Source organism: Diaporthe amygdali (assembly GCF_026229845.1).
Source record: "Diaporthe amygdali strain CAA958 chromosome Unknown NODE_1_length_4327563_cov_65_473760, whole genome shotgun sequence".
Classification (NCBI taxonomy): Eukaryota; Fungi; Ascomycota; class Sordariomycetes; order Diaporthales; family Diaporthaceae; genus Diaporthe; species Diaporthe amygdali.
Window position 1 is genome coordinate 3,562,796 of NW_026517021.1, and position 20,674 is coordinate 3,583,469.

Consider the following 20,674-nt stretch of genomic DNA (forward strand, 5'->3'; position numbering starts at 1 on the left):
GTTCCATAAATCACCGAAAAGATTCAGTGTCTAGGGATAATGAGATCACAATCACGAATTTAGGGGCAAATATGTTTGAGACTCAGAGTTTTAACCTTAATTTGAAATGTTGATATGGGCAAAGGAATCGGACCGCTTCGCAACTTACCAAGCATACGTAGCATGCCTCAACGACTTGTTCTGTACCCAAACATATATGTTCTCCGCGTTTCGATGGATATGATTCCACCATCGCATCAGAATCGAACTCCATCGAGAAACAACATTTGAACTTGAACTCGAACTCGTAGCGGTTACAGTTGAAAACTTGGAGGTCTTTACACGCCCTCATCTTCTTGGCAATCCAAGCTCTTGCGCAATAATGTCTGCGGCCTTTTCTCCGATGACAAGAGCCGTCTGCAATGTTTGGTAAGAATTCGCAAACCATGTCCTTGAGAGTTATGAGATACTCACATTGTTGGTATTTGCTCCAACGTTTTCAGGCGGAATGCTCAGATCCGCGAGCTTTAGGTTCTGAACACCATATACACTCAAGTTTCCATCCACAACGCCCATTTCTTCTCTCGGCGCCATCCTACACGACGCAATCGAATGCCACTGCAATATTTTGAATCAATTATCAAAGCACTAGAGAGAATTTTCCGTTCGGAAAAGGGTCAGAGTAGGTAATTATGTGCTGGTTCCAATCAAAGCGCTTCAAGGCAGGTGTTAAGATGAGAACGGATTCAGTGGGTGTTTCGACTTGAGAAAAACAAGTAGCACCCCAGAAATAGCTTACTGTAGTCTGGATATTCTCACGTAGGAATTGCTCGATGGCTTTGTCGTCCTCGGCCGAATACTCCAAATCGTGGACATCGTCCCCTCGCAGGTCGAGGGTCGAGACATCCTCGACTAGTGCAGCCTTTGATGTTGGTGAGAACTTTGGATGGCCCAGAGCGACCTCGCCTCGGAACATCTGCGTACGCCTCATAAACTCGCGTTGTTTCTTATATGCCCACACTTGCTTCTTGAGGTCAATGTCGCCTGGATCGGAGAAAAATCCAACGTCGAAGTCGAGTGCATCATTGATATCGGGACCAGTGATGTGCATTGAGCCCCGAGAGTACGGGTAAGCGGTATAATTGGCCATCAGGACGTACTGTCCTTCCTCCAGAGCTGAATGGTCGCCGACAAAGCTGCATAACCAACAAAAGCGAGTCATCAGTGAACGACCCACAGACAATATTCAGAAGCATTCACTCACCCATTGATGAAGGCAATCAGCATCAAAGGCTTGTTTGGTTTGTCCTTGAAATCCCGCTCCCAGGCCGCCAACAGATCCTTGTCCAACGTCGCGCGATCTGCTTCCGACGGCTGCATCTTCACACCAACATCAACCAAATTCCAACCCAGGATTTTGTCCTTATTTTTGATCAAGTCTTCCTCTTTTACGCGACCACTGATGACAAGATCGCCGGTCTCGCGTGGCTGGAGCGACGTTTTGAAAGGTAGAAGGATCAGATGATGATCTTGCCAATTGCTTCCCACACCAGGCAAGTCGACCACAACTGGTACGCCTGCCTTCTCAAGGATTTCCTTGCCGCCAATGCCGGATCTTTCCAGGACATTAGGCGTTCCGTTCGCCCCACAGGAGACCACCACTAATTTTCGAGCTCTGAAGACCTGCTTAGGGCTCTTGGTGACTCCAATCTGGACCTGGAAGTCAGGGTTGGGAGTGACTTCGACACCGCATGCCTTCTTGTTCTCGTCAAATAGAACGCGTATGACCTTTGCCTCGACAAGAACGTGTAAATTTGGGTGTTTCCCATCTTGTAGTTTCGGGTGAAGAAATGTGTGGGCTGCATCTTGGCGTTTGCCCTCCGGTGAGACGTATTTGAGTGATCGCTCACAGCAGTTATTGGCATCAAGGCTCTGCATATCTTTGCTCTCAGGCAAACCACCATAAGTCTTGAGCACGTTGATATAGTCATCCTTAGGGCTCTCAACGCTGTATCCACCATTGCTGACGTGAATCGGGCCCGAATATCCGTGTCTATCAGCATCCCCGGGGCCGTGGTAGGTCTCGAGCTATGTTAAATCAGTGTGAGTGAGAGTACCTATGCTGATCTCTGGGTCCACGAACCTTTCTCATGAAGGGGAGGATATCATCAGCCGTCCATCCCGGCGTGTTCCACGAGTCAAAGTCCTCACGTTGGGACCTTGTGTACCTGAAGTACTTACGTTAGCAGCTTGAAACTTCCAGCATCGATCTGGCAGATGCCGAAAGGTCAGCATACATCATGAAGTTAATCGAAGAGCCTCCGCCCAAAGTTCCTATCCATAAACCAAGTCAGCATGGCCAATTTTCTTCAATTGTGTCTTCCCTGCCCTAAGTACCATGAAGAGGGAATATGAACGAGCATTGGAAAGGACATTCAGTAATATTTGAGGCCGGAGATGGAAAGCTTACCCCCTGACGGGACTATCGATTCTCGCCCAGCGAGGTGCTCAGAAGCCTTGGCTTTATAGAACAAGGCTGTCTTGCTGGTGGGTAGTAGATGCTGGTAAAAGAGGACAGGATTAACCACACTGGGCACATTGAAATTGTCTTGTCCGCCTTCGATGACGAGAATGGACAGTTCAGGATCCGCTTCTGCTAGCCTTCCAGCAACTACGCACGCGGCAGTGCCCCCTGGAGACAGTCATAATTAGTCATTTGACCTTTATGTACATAGCATGATATGAGACGAGACTTTCCTCCGGCAATAATCACGTCCACCTCTTGAACGCACTCATTGAGCTTGTTGGTTAGTCCCATCTTGTGCCAACTCAAAGTGAGGAGCTTGAGCTTAGTAAGGGTCCTCTGGGGAAATATGAGTGAGTGGTTCTAGATGCGGTACCGGGTGAGGAGAACCTATTCTATTTAATGTTTTACAAAGTTCTATAGCTTCCGGAGAGACACAACTTTGGGGCCTAATGCGGACTCTGGTGGCTGAGCTAAGTGACCGTGCAGTTCCTCGCAGAGGGGATGATCTCGTTGTAACGCCAATACGGTCCTCGCCTCGTTTTAACCACCCCTGCGGGAAGTCTCTTGGAGTCCGCATACGATACATGCATGCAGGGTGATACCAAAAAAAGGTAGCCAAGGACAAACTCAAACCCTGATTCGCATAATGTTCCCATGGCTTGACTTCGCTTCGCTGGCGCACCTGTTATGGGAGCTCTGCATGATCACGCGGGGTTCGATGAAAACAGTGTGACTAACCTCGGCTTATGCCGTAAGACCAATTTTTTGTAATCGGATGTTCCAAATGGAGCAAGAGTTGGGTGATCCTGAGATACGTAGGAAAACAACAGTTGAAGAACAAGGCATGCAAGTCGGCAATCGTGGTCAAGGTGGATCCGTGCCGCCAACTGGTGACGAAATCTTCTTACACAGGTGTATTGCCTTTGTCTAGACGTAAATAAAAGAGGTGACTCGAATCCCCCCGCCTCCCCCTCACAATAAACTTCTGCTGCATCCTACATCAAGAACAGAGTGCTTGCCAAGAAAGCGACCATTGCTAGCCCGACGTTTCTGTGAATAGAAGGAAGCGATGCCGACTCTTTGCAGCCACCGCCAGTGGGGACAGCACCCGTACCGGTACCGATAGCCACGACGTTGCTGCCACAATCAGAGGCCTGAGCAAGATGCACCTGCTGATTGTCCCAGTCAAATACGGCGTACGCGGCTCGCAGAAACGGACTGCCTAGGATATAAGTAGGTGGATCTGTAGCAACTCCTGTGTCACCCACTCCTAGGAAGCAGAAAGTATAGCCGTCCTGCTCGACTTCCGTGAAGAGATTTTCGAAGGTGACACGGATAGTCTTGCCTTGGAATTCCACATCCAGCCCGCCAGGTTGGTTCTTCACATCGCAAGGGACTGTACAAAAGCTGGAGCCGGATTGTGTCATCTCAGTCCCTCCTACATCGTTGCAAATTTGAGACGATATGCCTTCGGGCGTCAGAATCGCGCTCGTCCCACTGTCAAGAACTGCTAAAAAGCTGTCTTGGTCATATTTGCTGGAGGAGGTGTCGTTCGGTTTAGTCATGCTTAGGGACTGGACTGTGACAAAGTAACTGATGTTTTGTGTTAGCCGACTGCAGGGGCTCCTGGATATATGTTTCTGTTGATGCTTACCCGTGGTTTGTGTACTTCTCGTCATCACTACCATCGCCATAGGCGCCAGCCGACATCTGAGGCGATTCCAGGGGTAGTGTTTGTAGGGAACCAAGGAACTTCTTCTTATCCAAACCACCAAAGATGATGGATCCGGTTGCATTATCGTAGTTTTTGAGGTCCAGACTGAAAGCACGGCTTGCTATTAGGCCTTGCGAAGCCATAGAATCCAATATAAGGCTGTATGGCTGGGTGGAGGAGTTATATCCATAAGCAGAGTTAGGCCCCATACCCATTATGCCCAGGGCAGTAGCATTAGTAACATTTGCAACACCAAACTGCTGCTCCTTGATTTCTAAGCCTCCGATATCAATATTGTCGGTGTAGTAGTTAAGCTCGATGGTGGTGAGGTCTGCATAAACGAAGACGTCTCCTTTCTCAAGATCCTTCGAAGTTGAGGACGAGTCTGGATCATAGCGGCCGATCGATTCGCAGTATTGTGGCGAGCCAACATCGAATCCCGAGCCTTCATCGCTGTCTGTGACATTGCCGCGGGCTGCCGTAGAGCAATCCGGGTCAACCCATAGCTCAGAGCTTCCTGTGTCAACGATGACGGTTGTGTCCTGTCCCGCAATCGAGATGTTGATGCTGTACGCGCTTGACAGGTTCTCCAAGTCAACCGTGGAGTACTTGCCGCTTGCCCTCCGCCTTATCATTGGGGCTCCATTAGAATTCTTGACCGTGTGCTGCACCGGAATGTGGACATAGCCAGTTCCGGAGCCAGCACTACGCCTTGTCAGGCTTTGAATGTCGAAAGCAGAGCCGGATTGTGGAAGCAGAAGCACAAGGCTCGCAGCTGTCAAGATGCGGTACATTTTTAAAGCGTTGGATCACCCAGCAACGGATAATTGAAACAAACAACACGTGCTCAAGATGTGATTTGACCTTATGAATCAACGAAGCTGGTTTTTGTCGAACAGAGAAACAACCACTCCGGTGGTTGGTGTGACCTGAGAGCCTATACTGATAAGTTCTTTCCGTCCCAAGCGGGATTCGCAGGAGACAAGTCAGACGGAGGGAAGCAGAAGGCGCTTGCCCAGCCTTTTATTGATTGCAACCCGACTTCCTTGATCTGAGGCTCCTACGCTAATATCAAAACAGTCAAGCATACGATGAAGCTAGGCAAAAAGTCACGGGTTAAAATGGACAATGGGGCTCGATGAGTCCCAATCAGTCCTATTCAGACTGCTGCCTACTCCAGATTATAAGCGACAGGTCGCCATTGGAGCCAAGCTTGATTCCTTCGCCCCTGCTACGCCGCACTGTTGCATCTAGCCCTAGCCCATGGGGCAAAAAGGCTTATCATGGTTCTGACGGGCCGCTTGCCGGATCCGCGGATTTTTGAGAGAGAGAGAGAGAAAAAAAAAATACTTCAGAGCAGAGACACTTCTTCGTTTCACCAGAATAAATTCATTGTCGCCTCGGCATGTTGCGACTCCACTAACAAATTTAGGGTTCAACGGGGCGTTGCCATTTGCAGACATGTCCACCCGGACCACTTGCTGATCTGTGCATTGTTACAACAACACAAGCAAACGCACGTTGTGCCATAATAAGGCGATCGCCAGTGTATTCGCATTGCTCAAACCCTTGATTCTAGCAAAACAAGTGTGACCACTGTACCAACAGTGTAGTGATTCCCAGGCGCCATTCTGGAGATTGGTTTGTTACTCTACGCTTTGCCATTATCTGATCCTTCTCGCCATCATTGTGCAACATGATGCGGGGTCCCGTGTCATTTCGAGTCGTCTCAGATTGACACGAGAGACTCACCGTTTTTTCAAAGGCTTCACTAATATTGGAAGTTGTCAAAAGAAACAAATTTTGGATATCGTTAAATCTTGGCCATACTTATCACATAGATTTCCGGAACTCTTCTTCATTTGTGATCAAGATCCATGGTACATGATGAGTAAGACTGAAGATTCATAGAATTGGAGTATGTTTACCAACGAAGTGACCTTTGCGTATGTGGCTTGAGTGACGTTGAGACCCCACCCAGTTTGATGCCAAGAAAAGAACAACACACCTTCTAGCGGTCAAAAGAGCGCACTCTGTGTGTTAAAAGATCCACCTTTGAGGTCTGTTCGACCACGTGGTAACTTGTATATCATCTTCGTGACTCGAGAGGCGTCCAAATTCTCAAGCTTCTCATCATTCATCGCTATCATCCACCGACAAGAACTTCGTACATCATGGCAGGACTCGTGGAGAAACTGACTGCCTCTGGAGGCACAGAATCCGCAGGTGAGACCGCGCACTCGCTCTGTTACGCCCGATGTCTTTGCAAATTACATATCAGCTGACATATAAGCAGGATTCCTCAACGACATTGTCGCGCAGCTATGGCCCAACATCAATGTTGCTGGCTGCAGGATGGTGAAGGAGATAGTGGAGCCTATTCTTGCCTCCACGCTTCCTGGGCCCCTTTCTTCTCTCCGTTTCACCAAGCTTGACCTTGGTCAAGAGCCCGTGAGGATATCCGAAGTGGACGTTCACAAGACCCAAAATGGCGGCATTAAGCTTGATATGAATATCGTTTGGGATGGAAAGAGTGATATTGATCTCGAAGGAAACTTAATCCCCAAACTGGTAACACTACGCGCTGCATGCAACCTTACTCATTCAGAATTTGCACAATACTAATTGTTTATTATAGGGTATTGGGCACATTCACCTGCAGGGTCGGCTTTCTATTCTGCTCGCCCCCTTGACCAACATCATCCCTCTGGTATGAATCGTTCTCACATGGTCCTAGACACCACGCATATACTCACAGAATCCAGATTGGCGCTGCGCAAGTCGCTTTCATCAACCCGCCGCAGCTGAAGCTTGACTTCACTGATGCAGCCAATATCGCCGACTGCTTCCTGGTTGACAAGGCTATCCGAAAAATCATACTAAACATCATCTCCTCGATGGCCGTTTTGCCCAATCGCTTCCTTGTCAAGCTGGATGCCAACAACGACTACTTCAAGACCTACTTGCCTCATCTTGGAGCCCTCCGTCTGACCATCGAGAAGGCGACTGGGGTCCAGGGCGGGAAGAAGAGTGGTGCCATGAAGTTATTGAACAAGATCATCAAGGACGTACCTGACTGCTACTGCAAGGTCACTGTCGGCGCTGAGGACGAATGGCGCACATCGACCAAGAAGGACGAAATCAATCCGGAATGGAATGAGACACACGACTTCCTTGTGGCCGATAACGACCAAGAAATCGTGATCGACGTGCAGGACGAGGATCTTGGTAGTGATGACGATATTGGCATCGCCACCACCAGCGTCAAGCAAATTCTGCTGGAAGGCGGCTCGCAGGAGTTGCAACTCGTCCATAAGGGCGATCCAACAGACGCCAAGGTTACCGTCAGAGCTGAGTTCTACAACTTTGTCGATGACGCTGGAATCCTGTCTAGCCAGGGGAGCGGGGAGGAGGGCCAAATAGTCGGGCTCGCCACGGTCCTCATCGGCAGCGTGTCTGGACTCCAGGGCCAGCGAGACGAGCTGAACCCCAGCGTGAAGATTTCGTGGGGCGAAAAGGAGTTTCTCACGGCCGCCAAAACTTACACCCCGGGAACGGACATTTTCAACCCATCTTTCGACCAAGCTTTCAGGATCCCGCTGACCTCTGCCTCGCTTGCCAACCCAGAAAGCTTCAAAATTTCCTTGCTGAACAAGAAGGACGAGACAGGCGCCTTCGAGATCCCATTCTCAGACATTCTTCAGGCACCGGGCTTGATCAAGGAGGAGAATTTCGCCGTCGGTCTTGGTGTGACAGTGCGAGCTAGTATCTCGCTCCGGGCCTTGAAGCTGGCTCACTGAGATTGACTCACGCATTTGCCGATATTGCATAGCGCTCAATGGACCTGGGGACCTAACTGGAAACGGGGCATTATCATGGAGTTCAAAAAATCATATGGGAATTTTCAGTCCTTACCTCAAATAAAATTCAAACTATTGCGATGTGTTCGAAATGAGGTGAACCAGCAATGGATATCCTACGATCATTACATATGTACAGACTAGACCTTGAGCTTATCATTTTGAAAGCGTTACATGATTCGCACACCAGGAACAAAGCAGAGACACGTGCAGTCTGTGAAAAATGACGAATTCTGCACATAATATGCCTGGTCTCAGGCTTAAGTCTGTCACGTGGATAAATGGGCTGCATTGCCAAATCAATCCTGAAGAGTTGTTGGGTCAGAAGAATCAGAGTAAAGCCCTTGTTCGTTTACGAAAAGAAATATCTCAGAAAGAATAAGGGCACCAAAAGTAATTAATTATAAGATCAGGCGGATGCGCCATCTGCAATGAAGTCATTCAGAGAAACCAACAGACAACGAATCGAGATGCTTCTATGGTACTCGAAATTGGAATGTTTGAGCAGTTCCAATACAACAACTACCAGCATACCAATCGAAGATAATGGCGTTTTTGGAAATCTGCCATGGGTCATGACAAACCGTTTGCCTTGGTCCTGGAAAGAGTTCTGCGAGTTTTTCTCCTTGACGAAGCGCAAAGTATTGATTTTCAGAACAGTGGAGGAGCTTCAGGTCCAATTCACGAGAAAAAGCAACCTTCTTATCAAGTGTGGGATGCCTCTTTCAAATTAACCTCGATGAACGGGGACATTAGAATTGATGATAAGTAAGCTGGAACGCTCTCATTTGAACGCTGCTTTCTTCACGACTTCAATGTGTAGTGAACCCAGTTGGAAAGTCAAATCCTACACATTGCCCCCATAGACATAATTTGTTAGGCTGCAAGGCCGCAACGGAGATGTACAAGTTGCAACTGGATGATAATCAGGCTTCACTTTTCCTAAATCTGTGAGATGTCCAATTCAACAACCCCTAACCCTACTAAGATCAAGCTTGGAGAGTGCGCAGTGAGTCAACGACAAAATTCTCCCCACCTGAGCAGCCAAGTGAAGATGTGTCGTCATCACAGCACGACAACCACATTTCAGAAGCCTGAGTGCCATAAAGCAGTGGATGCTAGACTGTCTCTTACACTACAATTCCTTACCCAAAGATTTTATCTTCTTCACATTTATTTTGACTCTAGATCGAGGCACTAAAGCTAGCTTGACTTCGGGATGCCCACAAGTCACTAATCTTTCTCGCACAACTCGCAGAAAATAAGCAAACCACCAGCTGCTTGGCAGTGCTCTATTGCGGGAACTCTAAGCGCACAATCATCTTTCAAAGTGCTCCTTTACTCGAAGGCTTCATTGGCTGAGGAGTATGGCACTGACCCACAAGCATTGAGCCCAGGGGCAGGAACATCGAATTTGGCATCATGGGCGACGAAGTGGATCACGTGGCATCCCTTGGTCGATCCACGCTCGAGAGCATTCAAACTCTGATCGAAGAGCTGGACGCATTGAGTGCTGCGTACAAGCGGAAGCTAGCTGCTGCAACAAGACTAGAACGTCGAGAATTGGCGGATCCTCTGCCCGGAATACACGAATTTGTTACGTCGGTCAAGGGCACAAGCAACTCAGTTCAGCGCATCTTGAAGGCCAGGAGCGATGTGCAATCAAGTACTGCCGACGGCCAGTCCCAAGAGGAGCGGGATAAGAAAGATACATCTGTCATCCTAGGGTGCGGCCTGAATTCTCACCAGGAGCAATGGGACGCTATCAAGCGCACTCATGGGCTGATGGCATTTCGGCGAAGGTTCAGCGGCAACTCTGCAAAACTCGGGACAACTGTCGATGCCGTGGTGGAGAACGGTACCGAATGGGTGAAAGTATCGGTGGTAACCGAGAAGAAGCTCATATATCAAATGGCACAAGAAGGCTGGAATCCTGACGACTCGACCGACGAAGACTCTGATGCCAGCGACGGCGAAGACACTGGCATCGGTATTGTGAAGATCACATGTCAACTCGTCAAAGCAGCACGTTCGAACCGTTGCAACACTCGAATTCCACGAGTACGCATGGTCCTGCCAAATATTACGGAAGGACGTGTCGACGCAATCGACAGATTGCTGGGCCGCATTCGCGGTTTGGGTGCCTCAAAGAAGCAGGGGGGGAACGTCGAGGTCCTTGTGGATTGCTCGAACAGTACATTTTTGGGCACTCCCATCCCTCTCCTAGAAACGGCTTTTGCAAACATGTTTCGGGACACCAATCTGGACCGCTTGACTCACACGGTCAACTTGGAGCTGACCATCCTTCTCTCCTTGGCATCAGACATTGCACACGCCGAAATCGAGCCCAAGGAATGGTACTCCATGCAGACACTGTCCCACCTGGAGGATGAAGCACACGCACCCGGCGTGAGATTGCAGATCGTCTATAACGCTTTGAGAGGGAGGCGGCTCGAATGCACTTACGAAGTCGCTAGGGAGTTTTGCAACATAGTAGATGACTTGGGCACAGAAACTACTAAAGCTCGCGCTGCAATTATGTTTGGATGGAACAACATGCAGGAAGGCTTCCAGTTATTACAACGCAGTAAAAAAACGCCGCATTCGAATGGAATCGGCGATGACGCGATCAACAGTTGTGATCAGTCCAATGCTTCAGATCGGAAGAATCCGATAGAGGAATGGCGGAAGCTCTCAATCTTCCCAGTGCCAGATGACCTTAAATTTCCAGTGAGGGTCATTGGCGAGGATGTCTTCGACCATAACGACTATGTGTCACTGATCAAGGCTGGAAAATTGCCTCCTGTAGCAAGCAAGGTGTGGGAGAAGCTGGATCGGCCGTATAATCGTTCCTGTCACCTGTGGGGTTGGATACAAGATATCACTACTATTTCGGCCAACAGCCTCAATACAAGGCTAGTCGATGCTACTGTGGACAAGGTAAGTTCAAGAACCACAGGACTTCAATCGTATGCAATCGTAAACTGACGTGTCGACTAGGAACGAACCAGCGCCTTAGAAGTCGGGCCCAGAATGTATCTGACAGCGCTGGCGATCAGTCTCAATACCGCAAAGCCGTGCCCGACTGACAAGTGGAACGAGATTAAGGATGCAAAACACGAGAGGAAGGAAGCGAGGACTAAGGAAGCGAAGTCGATGAAAGCAGCTGGGACGTGGGGTCCCAGCATGGGAGTACCAGTAAAATGGGACCAGAAGCAACTGAGGAAGCAAAACATCAGGCGGCACAAAGGCGCCGTGGATAGCTCCAACGTCTCACAGCAGTCTTCGTCGTCAGAATGAGGAATCATCGCAGATTCTGGGATTGTTGCGCTGAGTCTATGGCGGCCGCTAATTCCTTGGTTAATTCAACAGCGGATGCTTCGGCCCATGGGCACGCACACCAACTCCCTCGTGGCTTCTACTCCACACCGTCTGATTAGGCAGCTCGAAAGCCGCTTGCTTTTGCATTTCCTGTTGTGCCACAGCGTAATATGGAGCACAGTACCATTGAGACACGACAACTGTCAGGCCGCCGCTAAGCACCAACATGTACTTCAAGTAGACCTGTCCGCAACTAACCTTAATAGCATGAGCTGTAGCGCGCAACGATCAGCCCGGAACCGTGCATTTGCCCTTTTGGGAGCTTGATCCCAGATCGGCCTCCCACCCATGTCTTCGGTACGTCGCTGAGCCGTGACACCACTAGTCCTCCAGTCCTCCTAACCCCGAGCCTGGTTTGATATCTTGGCTGTGGCTTCGTTGATCGTCATCCACGGGACGGGCAACGCAGTGTCACCAACCCCACTCTGCTCGTAAGTCCACATTGGCGCAGTAGTGTTCGGCTAATAAGCAGTCTATTCCCTGAGTAATCCTCCTGAAGCCTGGGATTTGTTGGTTGCCACGATAGCATGGATCGTGCCTCGAGCGGATAAGTAGCGTGGCTCCTCCACTTTAGCTGTCAGCCCTAACTTGCTTTGAAACGGCGAATCCGCGCGGAGACATTGATGAGCCGACTCGTAAGAGCAATACATATTATAAAGGATGTTTCTTAGCTTTATTATTGCGGACACGTTCCCTTCACAAGTCTCAAAGTAACCCTTCCTCGGCTCACCTGGCGTTCTTATGTGAGCTCGAGCAGAAACAACAATCGCGTGTCACTGCCTTCGCCATGAACTCGACCACCATACCACCCAGCGCCATCTCGGGCCCAGTGGGCTTGCAGATGCAGCGGCTGGCGCATACACTCCAGTCCGGTCTCTCACGGTACCGTCCTGAGCTCGAAACGCTCTTTGTCCTCGCCATGTACTCGCCGTTCCTCGTCCAGACCTTCTCCTACTCTTCTCCAAAACTCACCCGCGCAAGGGGGTTTCCTTACCTCCCCATGATTGCCCACATCTTCTCCGGCCCACTCTATGTCCTCCGCTATCACGCCCGATACGCTGCATTGCGCGTGTGGCCCAAGCCCGATCCCACAGATCTCGTGCTTTTCTCGCTCTTCAACCTAAGCTCGTTCCTCCTGGAAGTCCGCCGCTCCAGAAGCTCCTATTCGACAGCAATCATCAGGTCGGGTTTCCAGGCGGCGATCTTAATGCACGCGGTTGTCTTTGCCGCGTCTTGGCTGCGAGGACAGGACCCGGTACTGTTCAGGGCCAGCGTCAAGTTTCTCAACTGGTTCGCCTGGTTCCGGATCACTGAAAGGACGCTGCCCGTGATTGATCCACGACTTCGAAAAATGGCGAATTTCGGTACGAAATTCGAGCTTACCTCGGCCTTGTCTGCGTCTCTGGCCGTGTGGGAGGCCGGAGTCCCTGCTGGCGTTCCAGTCATACTTGGAATGATTGCGACAACCGTGATGTGTGAGCGTGTGCTTGCAAAGATACTGATTCAGTGAGTCCGGCTTCTGATGCCGATCGTACGATACTTGTCCCCGTTAGTTTACTGATGGTGCTACAGCTATTCTGATGACAACCCTCTCAAGAGGCTCGTCTTTGCATCAGGTTACGTTGACTTTAACTATATCAAAGAGCACGAAAGCCAGAGTACCGATCCAGAGGTGGAACAAGGTGATGGAACCAAGGTCGAGTTGTAAGGTGGTGGAGCTTACATGGGATACTATAAGGGAAGAGCCTCGCTCTGTACTCTTACGCGAAACGTCGAGAATTAATTGGCGGACTCAACGCAGAGGCCAGGCTCAACAATGGCTTCGGATACCAAGGGCGGAAGGTCAATAGATGTGCAAAGTGCGTGTCGCAGCACCGCGAAGTACAGTGTCTGGCGATATGAGATGTTCCTTGGTGGCATTATAAACTAGTTTGTGTAACATTGAAGAGTGATTATTCCACTCATTCCCAGTCTACGTACATTTTGACTCAACTCGCTGGGAGAAAAAGACATACCTCCACGGCATTTCTTGCATCATGAATAAATCCACCAAAAAATCACTAATGTGTCAACATCAGACACATGGAACTTCTCCCGCTGCCTACACTGGTATCAGCTGTTGCGAGCAGAGTTTCCATCCTCCGCTTGATCCCTGCCTCCAAGTACTCGTGCAAAATGCATCAACCTTCTGCAACTCGGGTTTAGTATTCTCTTCCTCCGTCTTCCTATGCCGGTGGTGGTGATGGTGGCTCGCCTCCCGAATCAAGGTCATCTTGTACATAATCTGCACTGCGAACATCTCGACATTCGCGGTGGCCGGTGTAGGGTCATGCCTGTGCATCACGTAACTTGTCCATGGATGCTTGGAGCGTGCCAGCTTTTCCAGTGCTTCGGAGAGTGACGGGTCCGACTCTGCCGTGAGCGCCTCGAAGGATTTGTCTGGATGGATAAGGGGGTTCATGACGACACAGTCCTTTTCCATGTACTCCATGACGGTGCCAGGCTCGTCACAGAGGGCGCCCCATAGCAGGGCCTCGCCATCTCTGGCTGCTCTTCGGTTGCTCTCGAAAATAGAGTTAGAATGGCCTGCTGGCATGTCTTTTCAGCGAGGGGGTGTGGTGTTGTGATTGTATTGACCAGTTGATGGTGTGTCGGTAATGTGCCAGGCAGAATCATGCAACTGGTGAGTTTGTTGTAAGTATGGCTATGGAGGGGGAAATGTTCAGCCAATAGTCAATGTGCCAGATGCTCCGGCCAATGTAACTAAATTTGTTGAAATGCGATCAGTGCATTGAAGATAGGTCTTGGCCTGGGTGGATGTTCGTCTGTGGAGGACGACCCTTGACAGATCCACGGGCGAGGTTACTTTGTAGGGAAGGAAAATCGATCTCAGCAGCTGACGTCACAGGCAATCCCTGCAGGATGGCAGCAAGGGTCTAGAGGCTGCACGCTCCATCAGCCCACCGCGGCTTGTGAGGGAGACCTACAAGCACAACCAGATGCCCCAAGGAAGATCATGCTATAAAATGCATTGCATGATTCTGCAGAAAGAGCTTCAGAGCTAACGGTTCTAATCACAAGAATGGACATACAAGTGCACGCAACCTTCGGTGTGACTGTAAATCGATGGGTTGTGCTACAAGAGTCGTCTGTAAATAGCCTACCTGCACATTTAGGTCTGTCTTCGAACAGATACTCTCTGCGAATAATTGTGTCTTCAAGCTCCTAGAGATGAAATAAACCGTATTAGTACAGTATGTTCAAAATTCGCACTAATGATTAGGACCTGGGGTGCATGCCTCCGAGTGAAGACATGCTACCCTCATAGAATGATTGCATCAACCTTGATAGCAAGGAAACTGCAACGTTTGTTCAAATATTCTATGTTGTATACATGTATCTTTCCAGGAGATTGAATGCTCGCCTTGGTCCGCCTTTATCACATCAACGCATGGTTTCAGTGAGGAAATTCAATGTGCCGCCTTAATATACCCGCCTCGGTAGATGGCATAAAATAGGACCGTCGAAAACCGTCGAAGTCGTATCCATGCATTCGATCGTATTCACTTAGAGTTATGCAGTCTCTGTCAGTCTGGCACAGCTGCGCAAATAGTCTACATACCCTCCAGGAGGAGAGAGAATGCATGTTTTCTTCACATGCCGGGCTTTGCTTGGCCGGTTCATCACTGGCCGCAACACGTTAAGCCAGGATATATGAAAAGTCCGAAACATCTTCACGGTAGCTCTTGGAACTCAGAGCTCAGAAATCGAAGGTACGGGGTGGAGATCAAATCCTCCAGATCTGTGCTGACCTATCAATTGACAGAATCAAGATGGCCGACACAGGTGAGGCCGCCTTTCGGCCTCGTTACTTGTTTCGGCCCGAACAACTGGACATGTCCCGTTTTCACGGCCGCTATTGGCAGTGTTCAATTGAACTCTGTAACCCAATAGTTTCCACTTTCTGTTTACTTGATCGTCCATCCGACCCTTTGGCCCGGGATAGTGTCTCTGGTCGCGTCGGAAGTCTGGGTTCTCTGGTATGCTTCAAGCTGTCTTGATTTGAGGGACCACTTGACGGCCTTCTCAACTGAGTACTTATATTGCATCTTGCCTCCTGGGTCTTCAGTCGGATCGTAGCTCTTGCATGCAATGTACATAGGCAACTTTGGTATTGCTCCAGAGTCGTCGCTTTAACTGCCACTCGGGGAAACAATTGAGTATTCGAAGACGTATTTCTCGTTCATCCGAGTTTTTCATAGCCGCGATCAAAACAGGATGACTTCCATCCGAGCCTTTACGAAATTCCCAGAACTGCCGCCGGAGATTCAATTGCAAATATGGGAGTCCACAATAGCCACCCAACCGGCGATGCATCTCTTTGACGTCTGCGTGCCGCCGTCCGAGTCCGAGTCTACGGTGACGATGGTACCATCACCAACATCTGATAGCCACAACCAGAGTAGTGAAGACACAGACCCATCACTCTCCAAGAGAAACGCGATATACCTAGACGAAGCCACCGACACACTCTACCTATCCGCACTCGACACAACCAACACAGACAGCACCTCGCCTACGGCTACCAGGGTCCCCACCCAAGGTGCACGCTTCCGCACCGATCCATCGATGTACAAGTACCGCGCCAGCCTCCGCGCAACATGCATCGACGCAGCAGCGACAATGCAGAGGTCGACGGCCCGCAGCAGCGACACGAACACGATCCGGCTCGGGGGCCCCGGCAGCAGCGGCGGCGGCGGCGGCACTGGCGGCAGCATCATCACGTACGACAACACGCAGGACGTGCTGCACCTGCGCTTCGTGCCGCCGGCGTTCCGCTTCCCGGACGGCGGGCGGCTGACGAGCCCCATCAGCGCCATGTTCGAGAGCATCTGGTCCGAGGAGCTGGCGGGCGCGCTGCACCGCGCCCGGAGGGTCGCCATCGACGTGTCGCAGCTGTGGCCGGACTTGGGGGCGCGCCGCGGGGGCGGCGGCGACGGGCAACAGGTGGAGGGTGAGGAGGGTGAGGGGGAAAGCGAGGAGGAGCTTGGGCCCAACGACGACAGCCTGATCATGCAGGACATTGCGTTCCTGGCCTGCACGATGCAGAGCGACCTCGAGGTGCTGTACCTGGTCGACTACTGCGCGGGGCGCTGCGGGTCTTCCTCCTCCCTTCGGGGGCGGGACCTGATGAGCAGGCGAGACGAGGGGCTGTACAGGGCGCTTCGAAACGGTGAGACATGGCAGAAGGAGAAGAGCAGGCAACCCGATGTGATCCACGGCGTGGGCAAGGTCTGGAGGGAGGTCTTTGACCTGGAAAAGCTGGGCTGGGATGAGAAACATCCGGGGCTTGCATTTGCTGAGATGTTTGGGGAGGTCGTCAGGATGCAGCAGGGAAATTGGATGGGTGAAGATGGCCAGGATGGGGAGGTTGCGAAGGCGAAGATGAAGTTTCAAGGGGTAAGATTCCTGGTTGCTGAGGACGAGGAGGTTAATGGCGAGGATAGCTCTATGCTCCTTTGTTGCAGTGATCATCAGCATGACACCCAAAACGAGAGCCATAGTCAAGAAATATTTTAGATGCCTAGTCGAGTAAATTCAAACGAGGCAATGATCATAATTCCAAGAACTTTTCCCCGCGTCATTCCGACGCCTAGAATATGTAGATCCCGCTTTCTCATGAGGTATACCCGTTGGCAACCAACCACTCCTTCAGTACATTTGCGTCTCTCTCCCTGTAGGCAGCTCGTCCACGGACCTTATCCTTGGCCGTCTCGAGAGTGCGATCGAACGCGGTGCGATCCTTATCCTTGAAGAATGTATCAATGTCCTCCACGTCCTTGAAGGTCGTGAACTTGCTCAGCGTGACGTTCACAAAGCGGTCCAGAATGATAGGGTTGCCACCAAGCTTCTTTTCCACTTGGGCCCAGTTCTCCTTGACGAATTTCCACAAAAGCGGCCGAGCCACACGATTCGCGGCCAGTGTGCTCGCGAGGTAATGCGCGTCTCCAGCAGGCACAGAGTCAGAGGCTGGTGCTGGTGGTGAGAGATTGAACACAAATGGGATGAGGGTTGAAGTGATGATCGCTTCGTCAGTGCAATTGCCGAGCACCGTGAGACACACTTCTTTGCCGTCCACGGCATCCGTGGTGTACCATTGATCCTTCAGGAAGGTCGTAGTACCGGCAGGATCAGACTTCAAGGCGACACGGTAAATAGGACTGCGTAGGTCGGCGTGCAATGGGTTGTCCTTGGGAGAGGCGGAATGCGCTGAGAAACGCTTCAGGGCCTCCTCAGTGACGCTATACATGGTCAGTACCTCGGAAGTCTCTCAACAAATATTCTCGTCTCGAGCACACTTACCCAGGATGTCCATTTGTGCCGGCGGCAAGAAGCAAGCGCTTCCGCAACAGACTAGTGTTGAAGTCTTCGCCAGCCGGAATATCCCAGCCTACCTTTTTCAAGGCATTGTCTATCAGACGGAGCGTGAACTTCTCGAGTCCCTGCTTGATGGTATCATCGTCGCCAAAAACGGACTTGACCACGTTGATTGAGTCCAGAGCCTGGCTCAGAACACGGTAATGAGTCTCGTCCTTGAAGCCCTGGATGAAAGAAAGCAAAGCGGGAGTTGTGCCATAACCGGAGAAGGCGAGGTCAGCGGCCGAGCCAGTGATGAAGATCTTGTCTTCTGTGCTGAGCCGATCCAGCTGCGTCCCGAGCTTCTGCAATCTTTGCGGTGGGTAGTTGACCCTGTAGAAGGCTGGCGCATTCTTGTTGAGAACAAAAAAGTCATCGTCAACATCACGGATGGTGTCCTCCTTGCTGGTCAGGGCCAGAGCCTGGACACCTTCAGCACCAACCTTGCCTTCGAAGGCCAGAGGAGCCCACCAGGTTGTCGAGTCCTCCTCAGGTTTGACGTCACCCGTTGACAGGAAGCGGGACTGCTTGACGGTAATCTGGCCAGGTTCTTCGGCCAATGTTAAGACGGGGAAACCAATCTTCTCAATCCATGGCTTCATGAGGGCCGGAACATCTGTGCCGGAAGCCTCACTCAGAGCCTCCCACAGGGCCACAGTCTTGGCATTGCCGTATGTGTGCTTCTTCAGATAGATGGAGACTCCCTTGAGGAAGGTCTTGACGCCAAGATGATTAGCCAGCATGCGAATAACGGAGCATCCTTTCAGATAGCTAATAGCATCGAAGACCTGGTTGATTTCAAGAGCATCCCGGACAGGAACCTGGATGGGGTGTGAAGAGCGGAGAGCATCGAGTTTCAGTGCAGTCTCAAAGCCCTCGTTGATGAATTGTGGCCAGACCTCCCAATCAGGGTGCAGGTGGTCGGTAGCGAGCCAGCCAGCCCATGTAGCAAATCCCTCGTTGAGCCAAAGCTCGTCCCACCAGTCCATGGTGACAAGATTTCCGAACCACTGGTGGGCAAGCTCATGAGCAACAACGTAGGCGATGCGATTCCGGAAACGGGCCTCAGATTTCTCCTCATCGAACAAGATGGCTGTCATCCTGTAGGTGACCAAGCCCCAGTTCTCCATGGCGCCATGAGTGAACTCATGAACAGCTAGGATGTCGCTCTTTGGTAGAGGGTAGTCAATATCGAACTGCTCGGAGAAGAAGTCGATGATCTTGGGTGCATGTTGCAGCGCCCAGTTGCCCTGTTCCTTCAGACCACGGGTGGTGTAGACGCGCACAGGAAGCTGTTTTCCGTTATAACGGCGCTCTGTGAAGGCCTCTACGTACTCAAAATCACCGACGGCCCAGCAGAGAAGGTATGTGGACATGACTGGCGTTCTCTCGAAGGACACGAGCTGCTTGCCGTCGGAAGTCGGCTGGGAACCCTTCACAGGCATGTTGCTTAGGGCAACCTGGTCAGTGGGGATCTCAATAGCGAAGTCGAAAGTGGCCTTGAGATTCGGCTCGTCGAAGCAGGGAAAGGCGCGCCGGGCATCAGTACTCTCAAACTGAGTGCTCATCATGTAATGGAACTCTTCATCACGGGGAACAGAGTCGGCCGCTGGGACCACAGGCTTGTACTGGGATCGATAAAACCCAGCCATGTCGTGGTTAATTACACCATCAAAGTCAATAGTGAGAGTGGCCTTGGAAACAGGTAGCTCTCCATCGAAAGAGATGGTGGCCCGCTGGGCTCGACCATCGTAAGTGATCTTGGATGAGCTCCATGAGCTGCTGGCCTTGGCGGACTCGGCAGAGACCTTCACATTTCTGAGATTCAGCTCGAGGGCATTGATGACGATCTCCTTGGTGGGCTTGACGATGTTTCCAGCGATGCTGTTGGCAGGAGATTAGCTATGCACAGCTCTCGGACGAGCAGAGAGGCGGGGCCAGGCAATGAGGGGCAGGATGGCGTACGTCACGGAGCCATTGAAGGACCAGTCCTTGAAGTCAAGGTTGGTCAGCTTCAGGTCGTAGTGACCAGGCTTGAAGTTGTCCGGCAAGAGGTCTCTGTCGCCCATTTCGAAGGTGTTGGTGCTGATGTTGGCAGTTGGGAAGCTCCCAAGATGGTCCTCTGCAGCCAGAGCACAGGTTGCGTGACCCCGCGTCGGTGTCGAAGTAAAATGTGGGGCAACGTTCAGAAGGCGAGACCAGGAGGCTGGAGCAAGGGCACGCCCAGGACCAGGAAGCTGTGTTGTTATTCCAGGAAGACCCCAATGGCGCCAAGTCAGTGTCGAAGCAGTGCTGTTGTGATTGTGGAAAAGTCTGATCCCGGCTTGTTGACCTGAGCAGGACGGGCTTCTCAAAGGTGATGATAACGGCAAGGCAACTAGCCAGTTGTTGTTCCTGTTGTTATTCCTGAACCTGCTGACCTTGCTGTTGCTAGCAGTGTGCGAATAGCGATAGTTGGGGATGGAAAGCTCTGGCGATGTCTTGGAAGAAGTAGAAAGGGCACGGAGCGACCTAATAGCTTCGAAGACAGTGCCTGCAGCCGAGAAGGTGCGCGGTGAGGTTGCCGCCGCTAGCAAGCGGAGACCCAAAGATAGAGACGGTGCCTCCATCGTCGTACTGCAGCTGCTCGACGGCACGGCACGTACGAGGTACAGGAGCGTAGAGCAGCAGCAGCAGCAACTGGCCGACACAAGCCGAGTGAGGCAGCGGGCAGTGAGTGGGTGCAGGCCAGTCCACCTGCCTCTTTCAGCAGCGTGAGCTCCAGTCTACTGGTTGCCCATGGCTCCCGTCAATATT

General features: G+C 51.2%; 6 protein-coding genes across 6 annotated transcripts; 3 read left to right on the plus strand and 3 right to left on the minus strand.

Annotated features, from left to right (window-relative positions):
* Positions 1-327: 327 nt before the first annotated feature.
* On the minus strand, positions 328-5,014 carry J7T55_006656 (uncharacterized protein; the record flags this gene model as incomplete). Its single annotated transcript, XM_053131073.1, has 10 exons — positions 328-396; positions 454-597; positions 779-1,175; positions 1,244-2,067; positions 2,123-2,207; positions 2,277-2,313; positions 2,450-2,671; positions 3,245-3,312; positions 3,506-4,099; positions 4,161-5,014. The coding sequence occupies 10 exons, from the start codon at positions 5,012-5,014 to the stop codon at positions 328-330; spliced, it is 3,294 nt and encodes a 1,097-aa protein (XP_053001420.1).
* A 1,380-nt stretch (positions 5,015-6,394) lies between these two features.
* On the plus strand, positions 6,395-8,020 carry J7T55_006657 (c2 domain-containing protein; the record flags this gene model as incomplete). The annotated part of the gene is made up of 4 exons (XM_053131084.1): positions 6,395-6,446; positions 6,517-6,791; positions 6,859-6,930; positions 6,986-8,020. 4 exons carry the CDS (start codon positions 6,395-6,397, stop codon positions 8,018-8,020), a joined length of 1,434 nt encoding a protein of 477 aa, XP_053001421.1.
* A 1,015-nt stretch (positions 8,021-9,035) lies between these two features.
* J7T55_006658 (uncharacterized protein) lies at positions 9,036-11,380 on the plus strand (the record flags this gene model as incomplete). The annotated part of the gene is made up of 3 exons (XM_053131095.1): positions 9,036-9,089; positions 9,473-11,020; positions 11,081-11,380. 3 exons carry the CDS (start codon positions 9,036-9,038, stop codon positions 11,378-11,380), a joined length of 1,902 nt encoding a protein of 633 aa, XP_053001422.1.
* Positions 11,381-12,248: 868 nt separating this feature from the next.
* Positions 12,249-13,169, plus strand: J7T55_006659 (uncharacterized protein; the record flags this gene model as incomplete). Its single annotated transcript, XM_053131106.1, has 2 exons — positions 12,249-12,967; positions 13,034-13,169. The coding sequence occupies 2 exons, from the start codon at positions 12,249-12,251 to the stop codon at positions 13,167-13,169; spliced, it is 855 nt and encodes a 284-aa protein (XP_053001423.1).
* Positions 13,170-13,562: 393 nt separating this feature from the next.
* Positions 13,563-14,057, minus strand: J7T55_006660 (uncharacterized protein; the record flags this gene model as incomplete). Its single annotated transcript, XM_053131117.1, has 1 exon — positions 13,563-14,057. The coding sequence occupies one exon, from the start codon at positions 14,055-14,057 to the stop codon at positions 13,563-13,565; it is 495 nt and encodes a 164-aa protein (XP_053001424.1).
* Positions 14,058-17,138: 3,081 nt separating this feature from the next.
* On the minus strand, positions 17,139-19,947 carry J7T55_006662 (minopeptidase 2; the record flags this gene model as incomplete). The annotated part of the gene is made up of 3 exons (XM_053131140.1): positions 17,139-17,763; positions 17,825-19,762; positions 19,844-19,947. 3 exons carry the CDS (start codon positions 19,945-19,947, stop codon positions 17,139-17,141), a joined length of 2,667 nt encoding a protein of 888 aa, XP_053001425.1.
* Between the last annotated feature and the right edge of the window lie 727 nt (positions 19,948-20,674).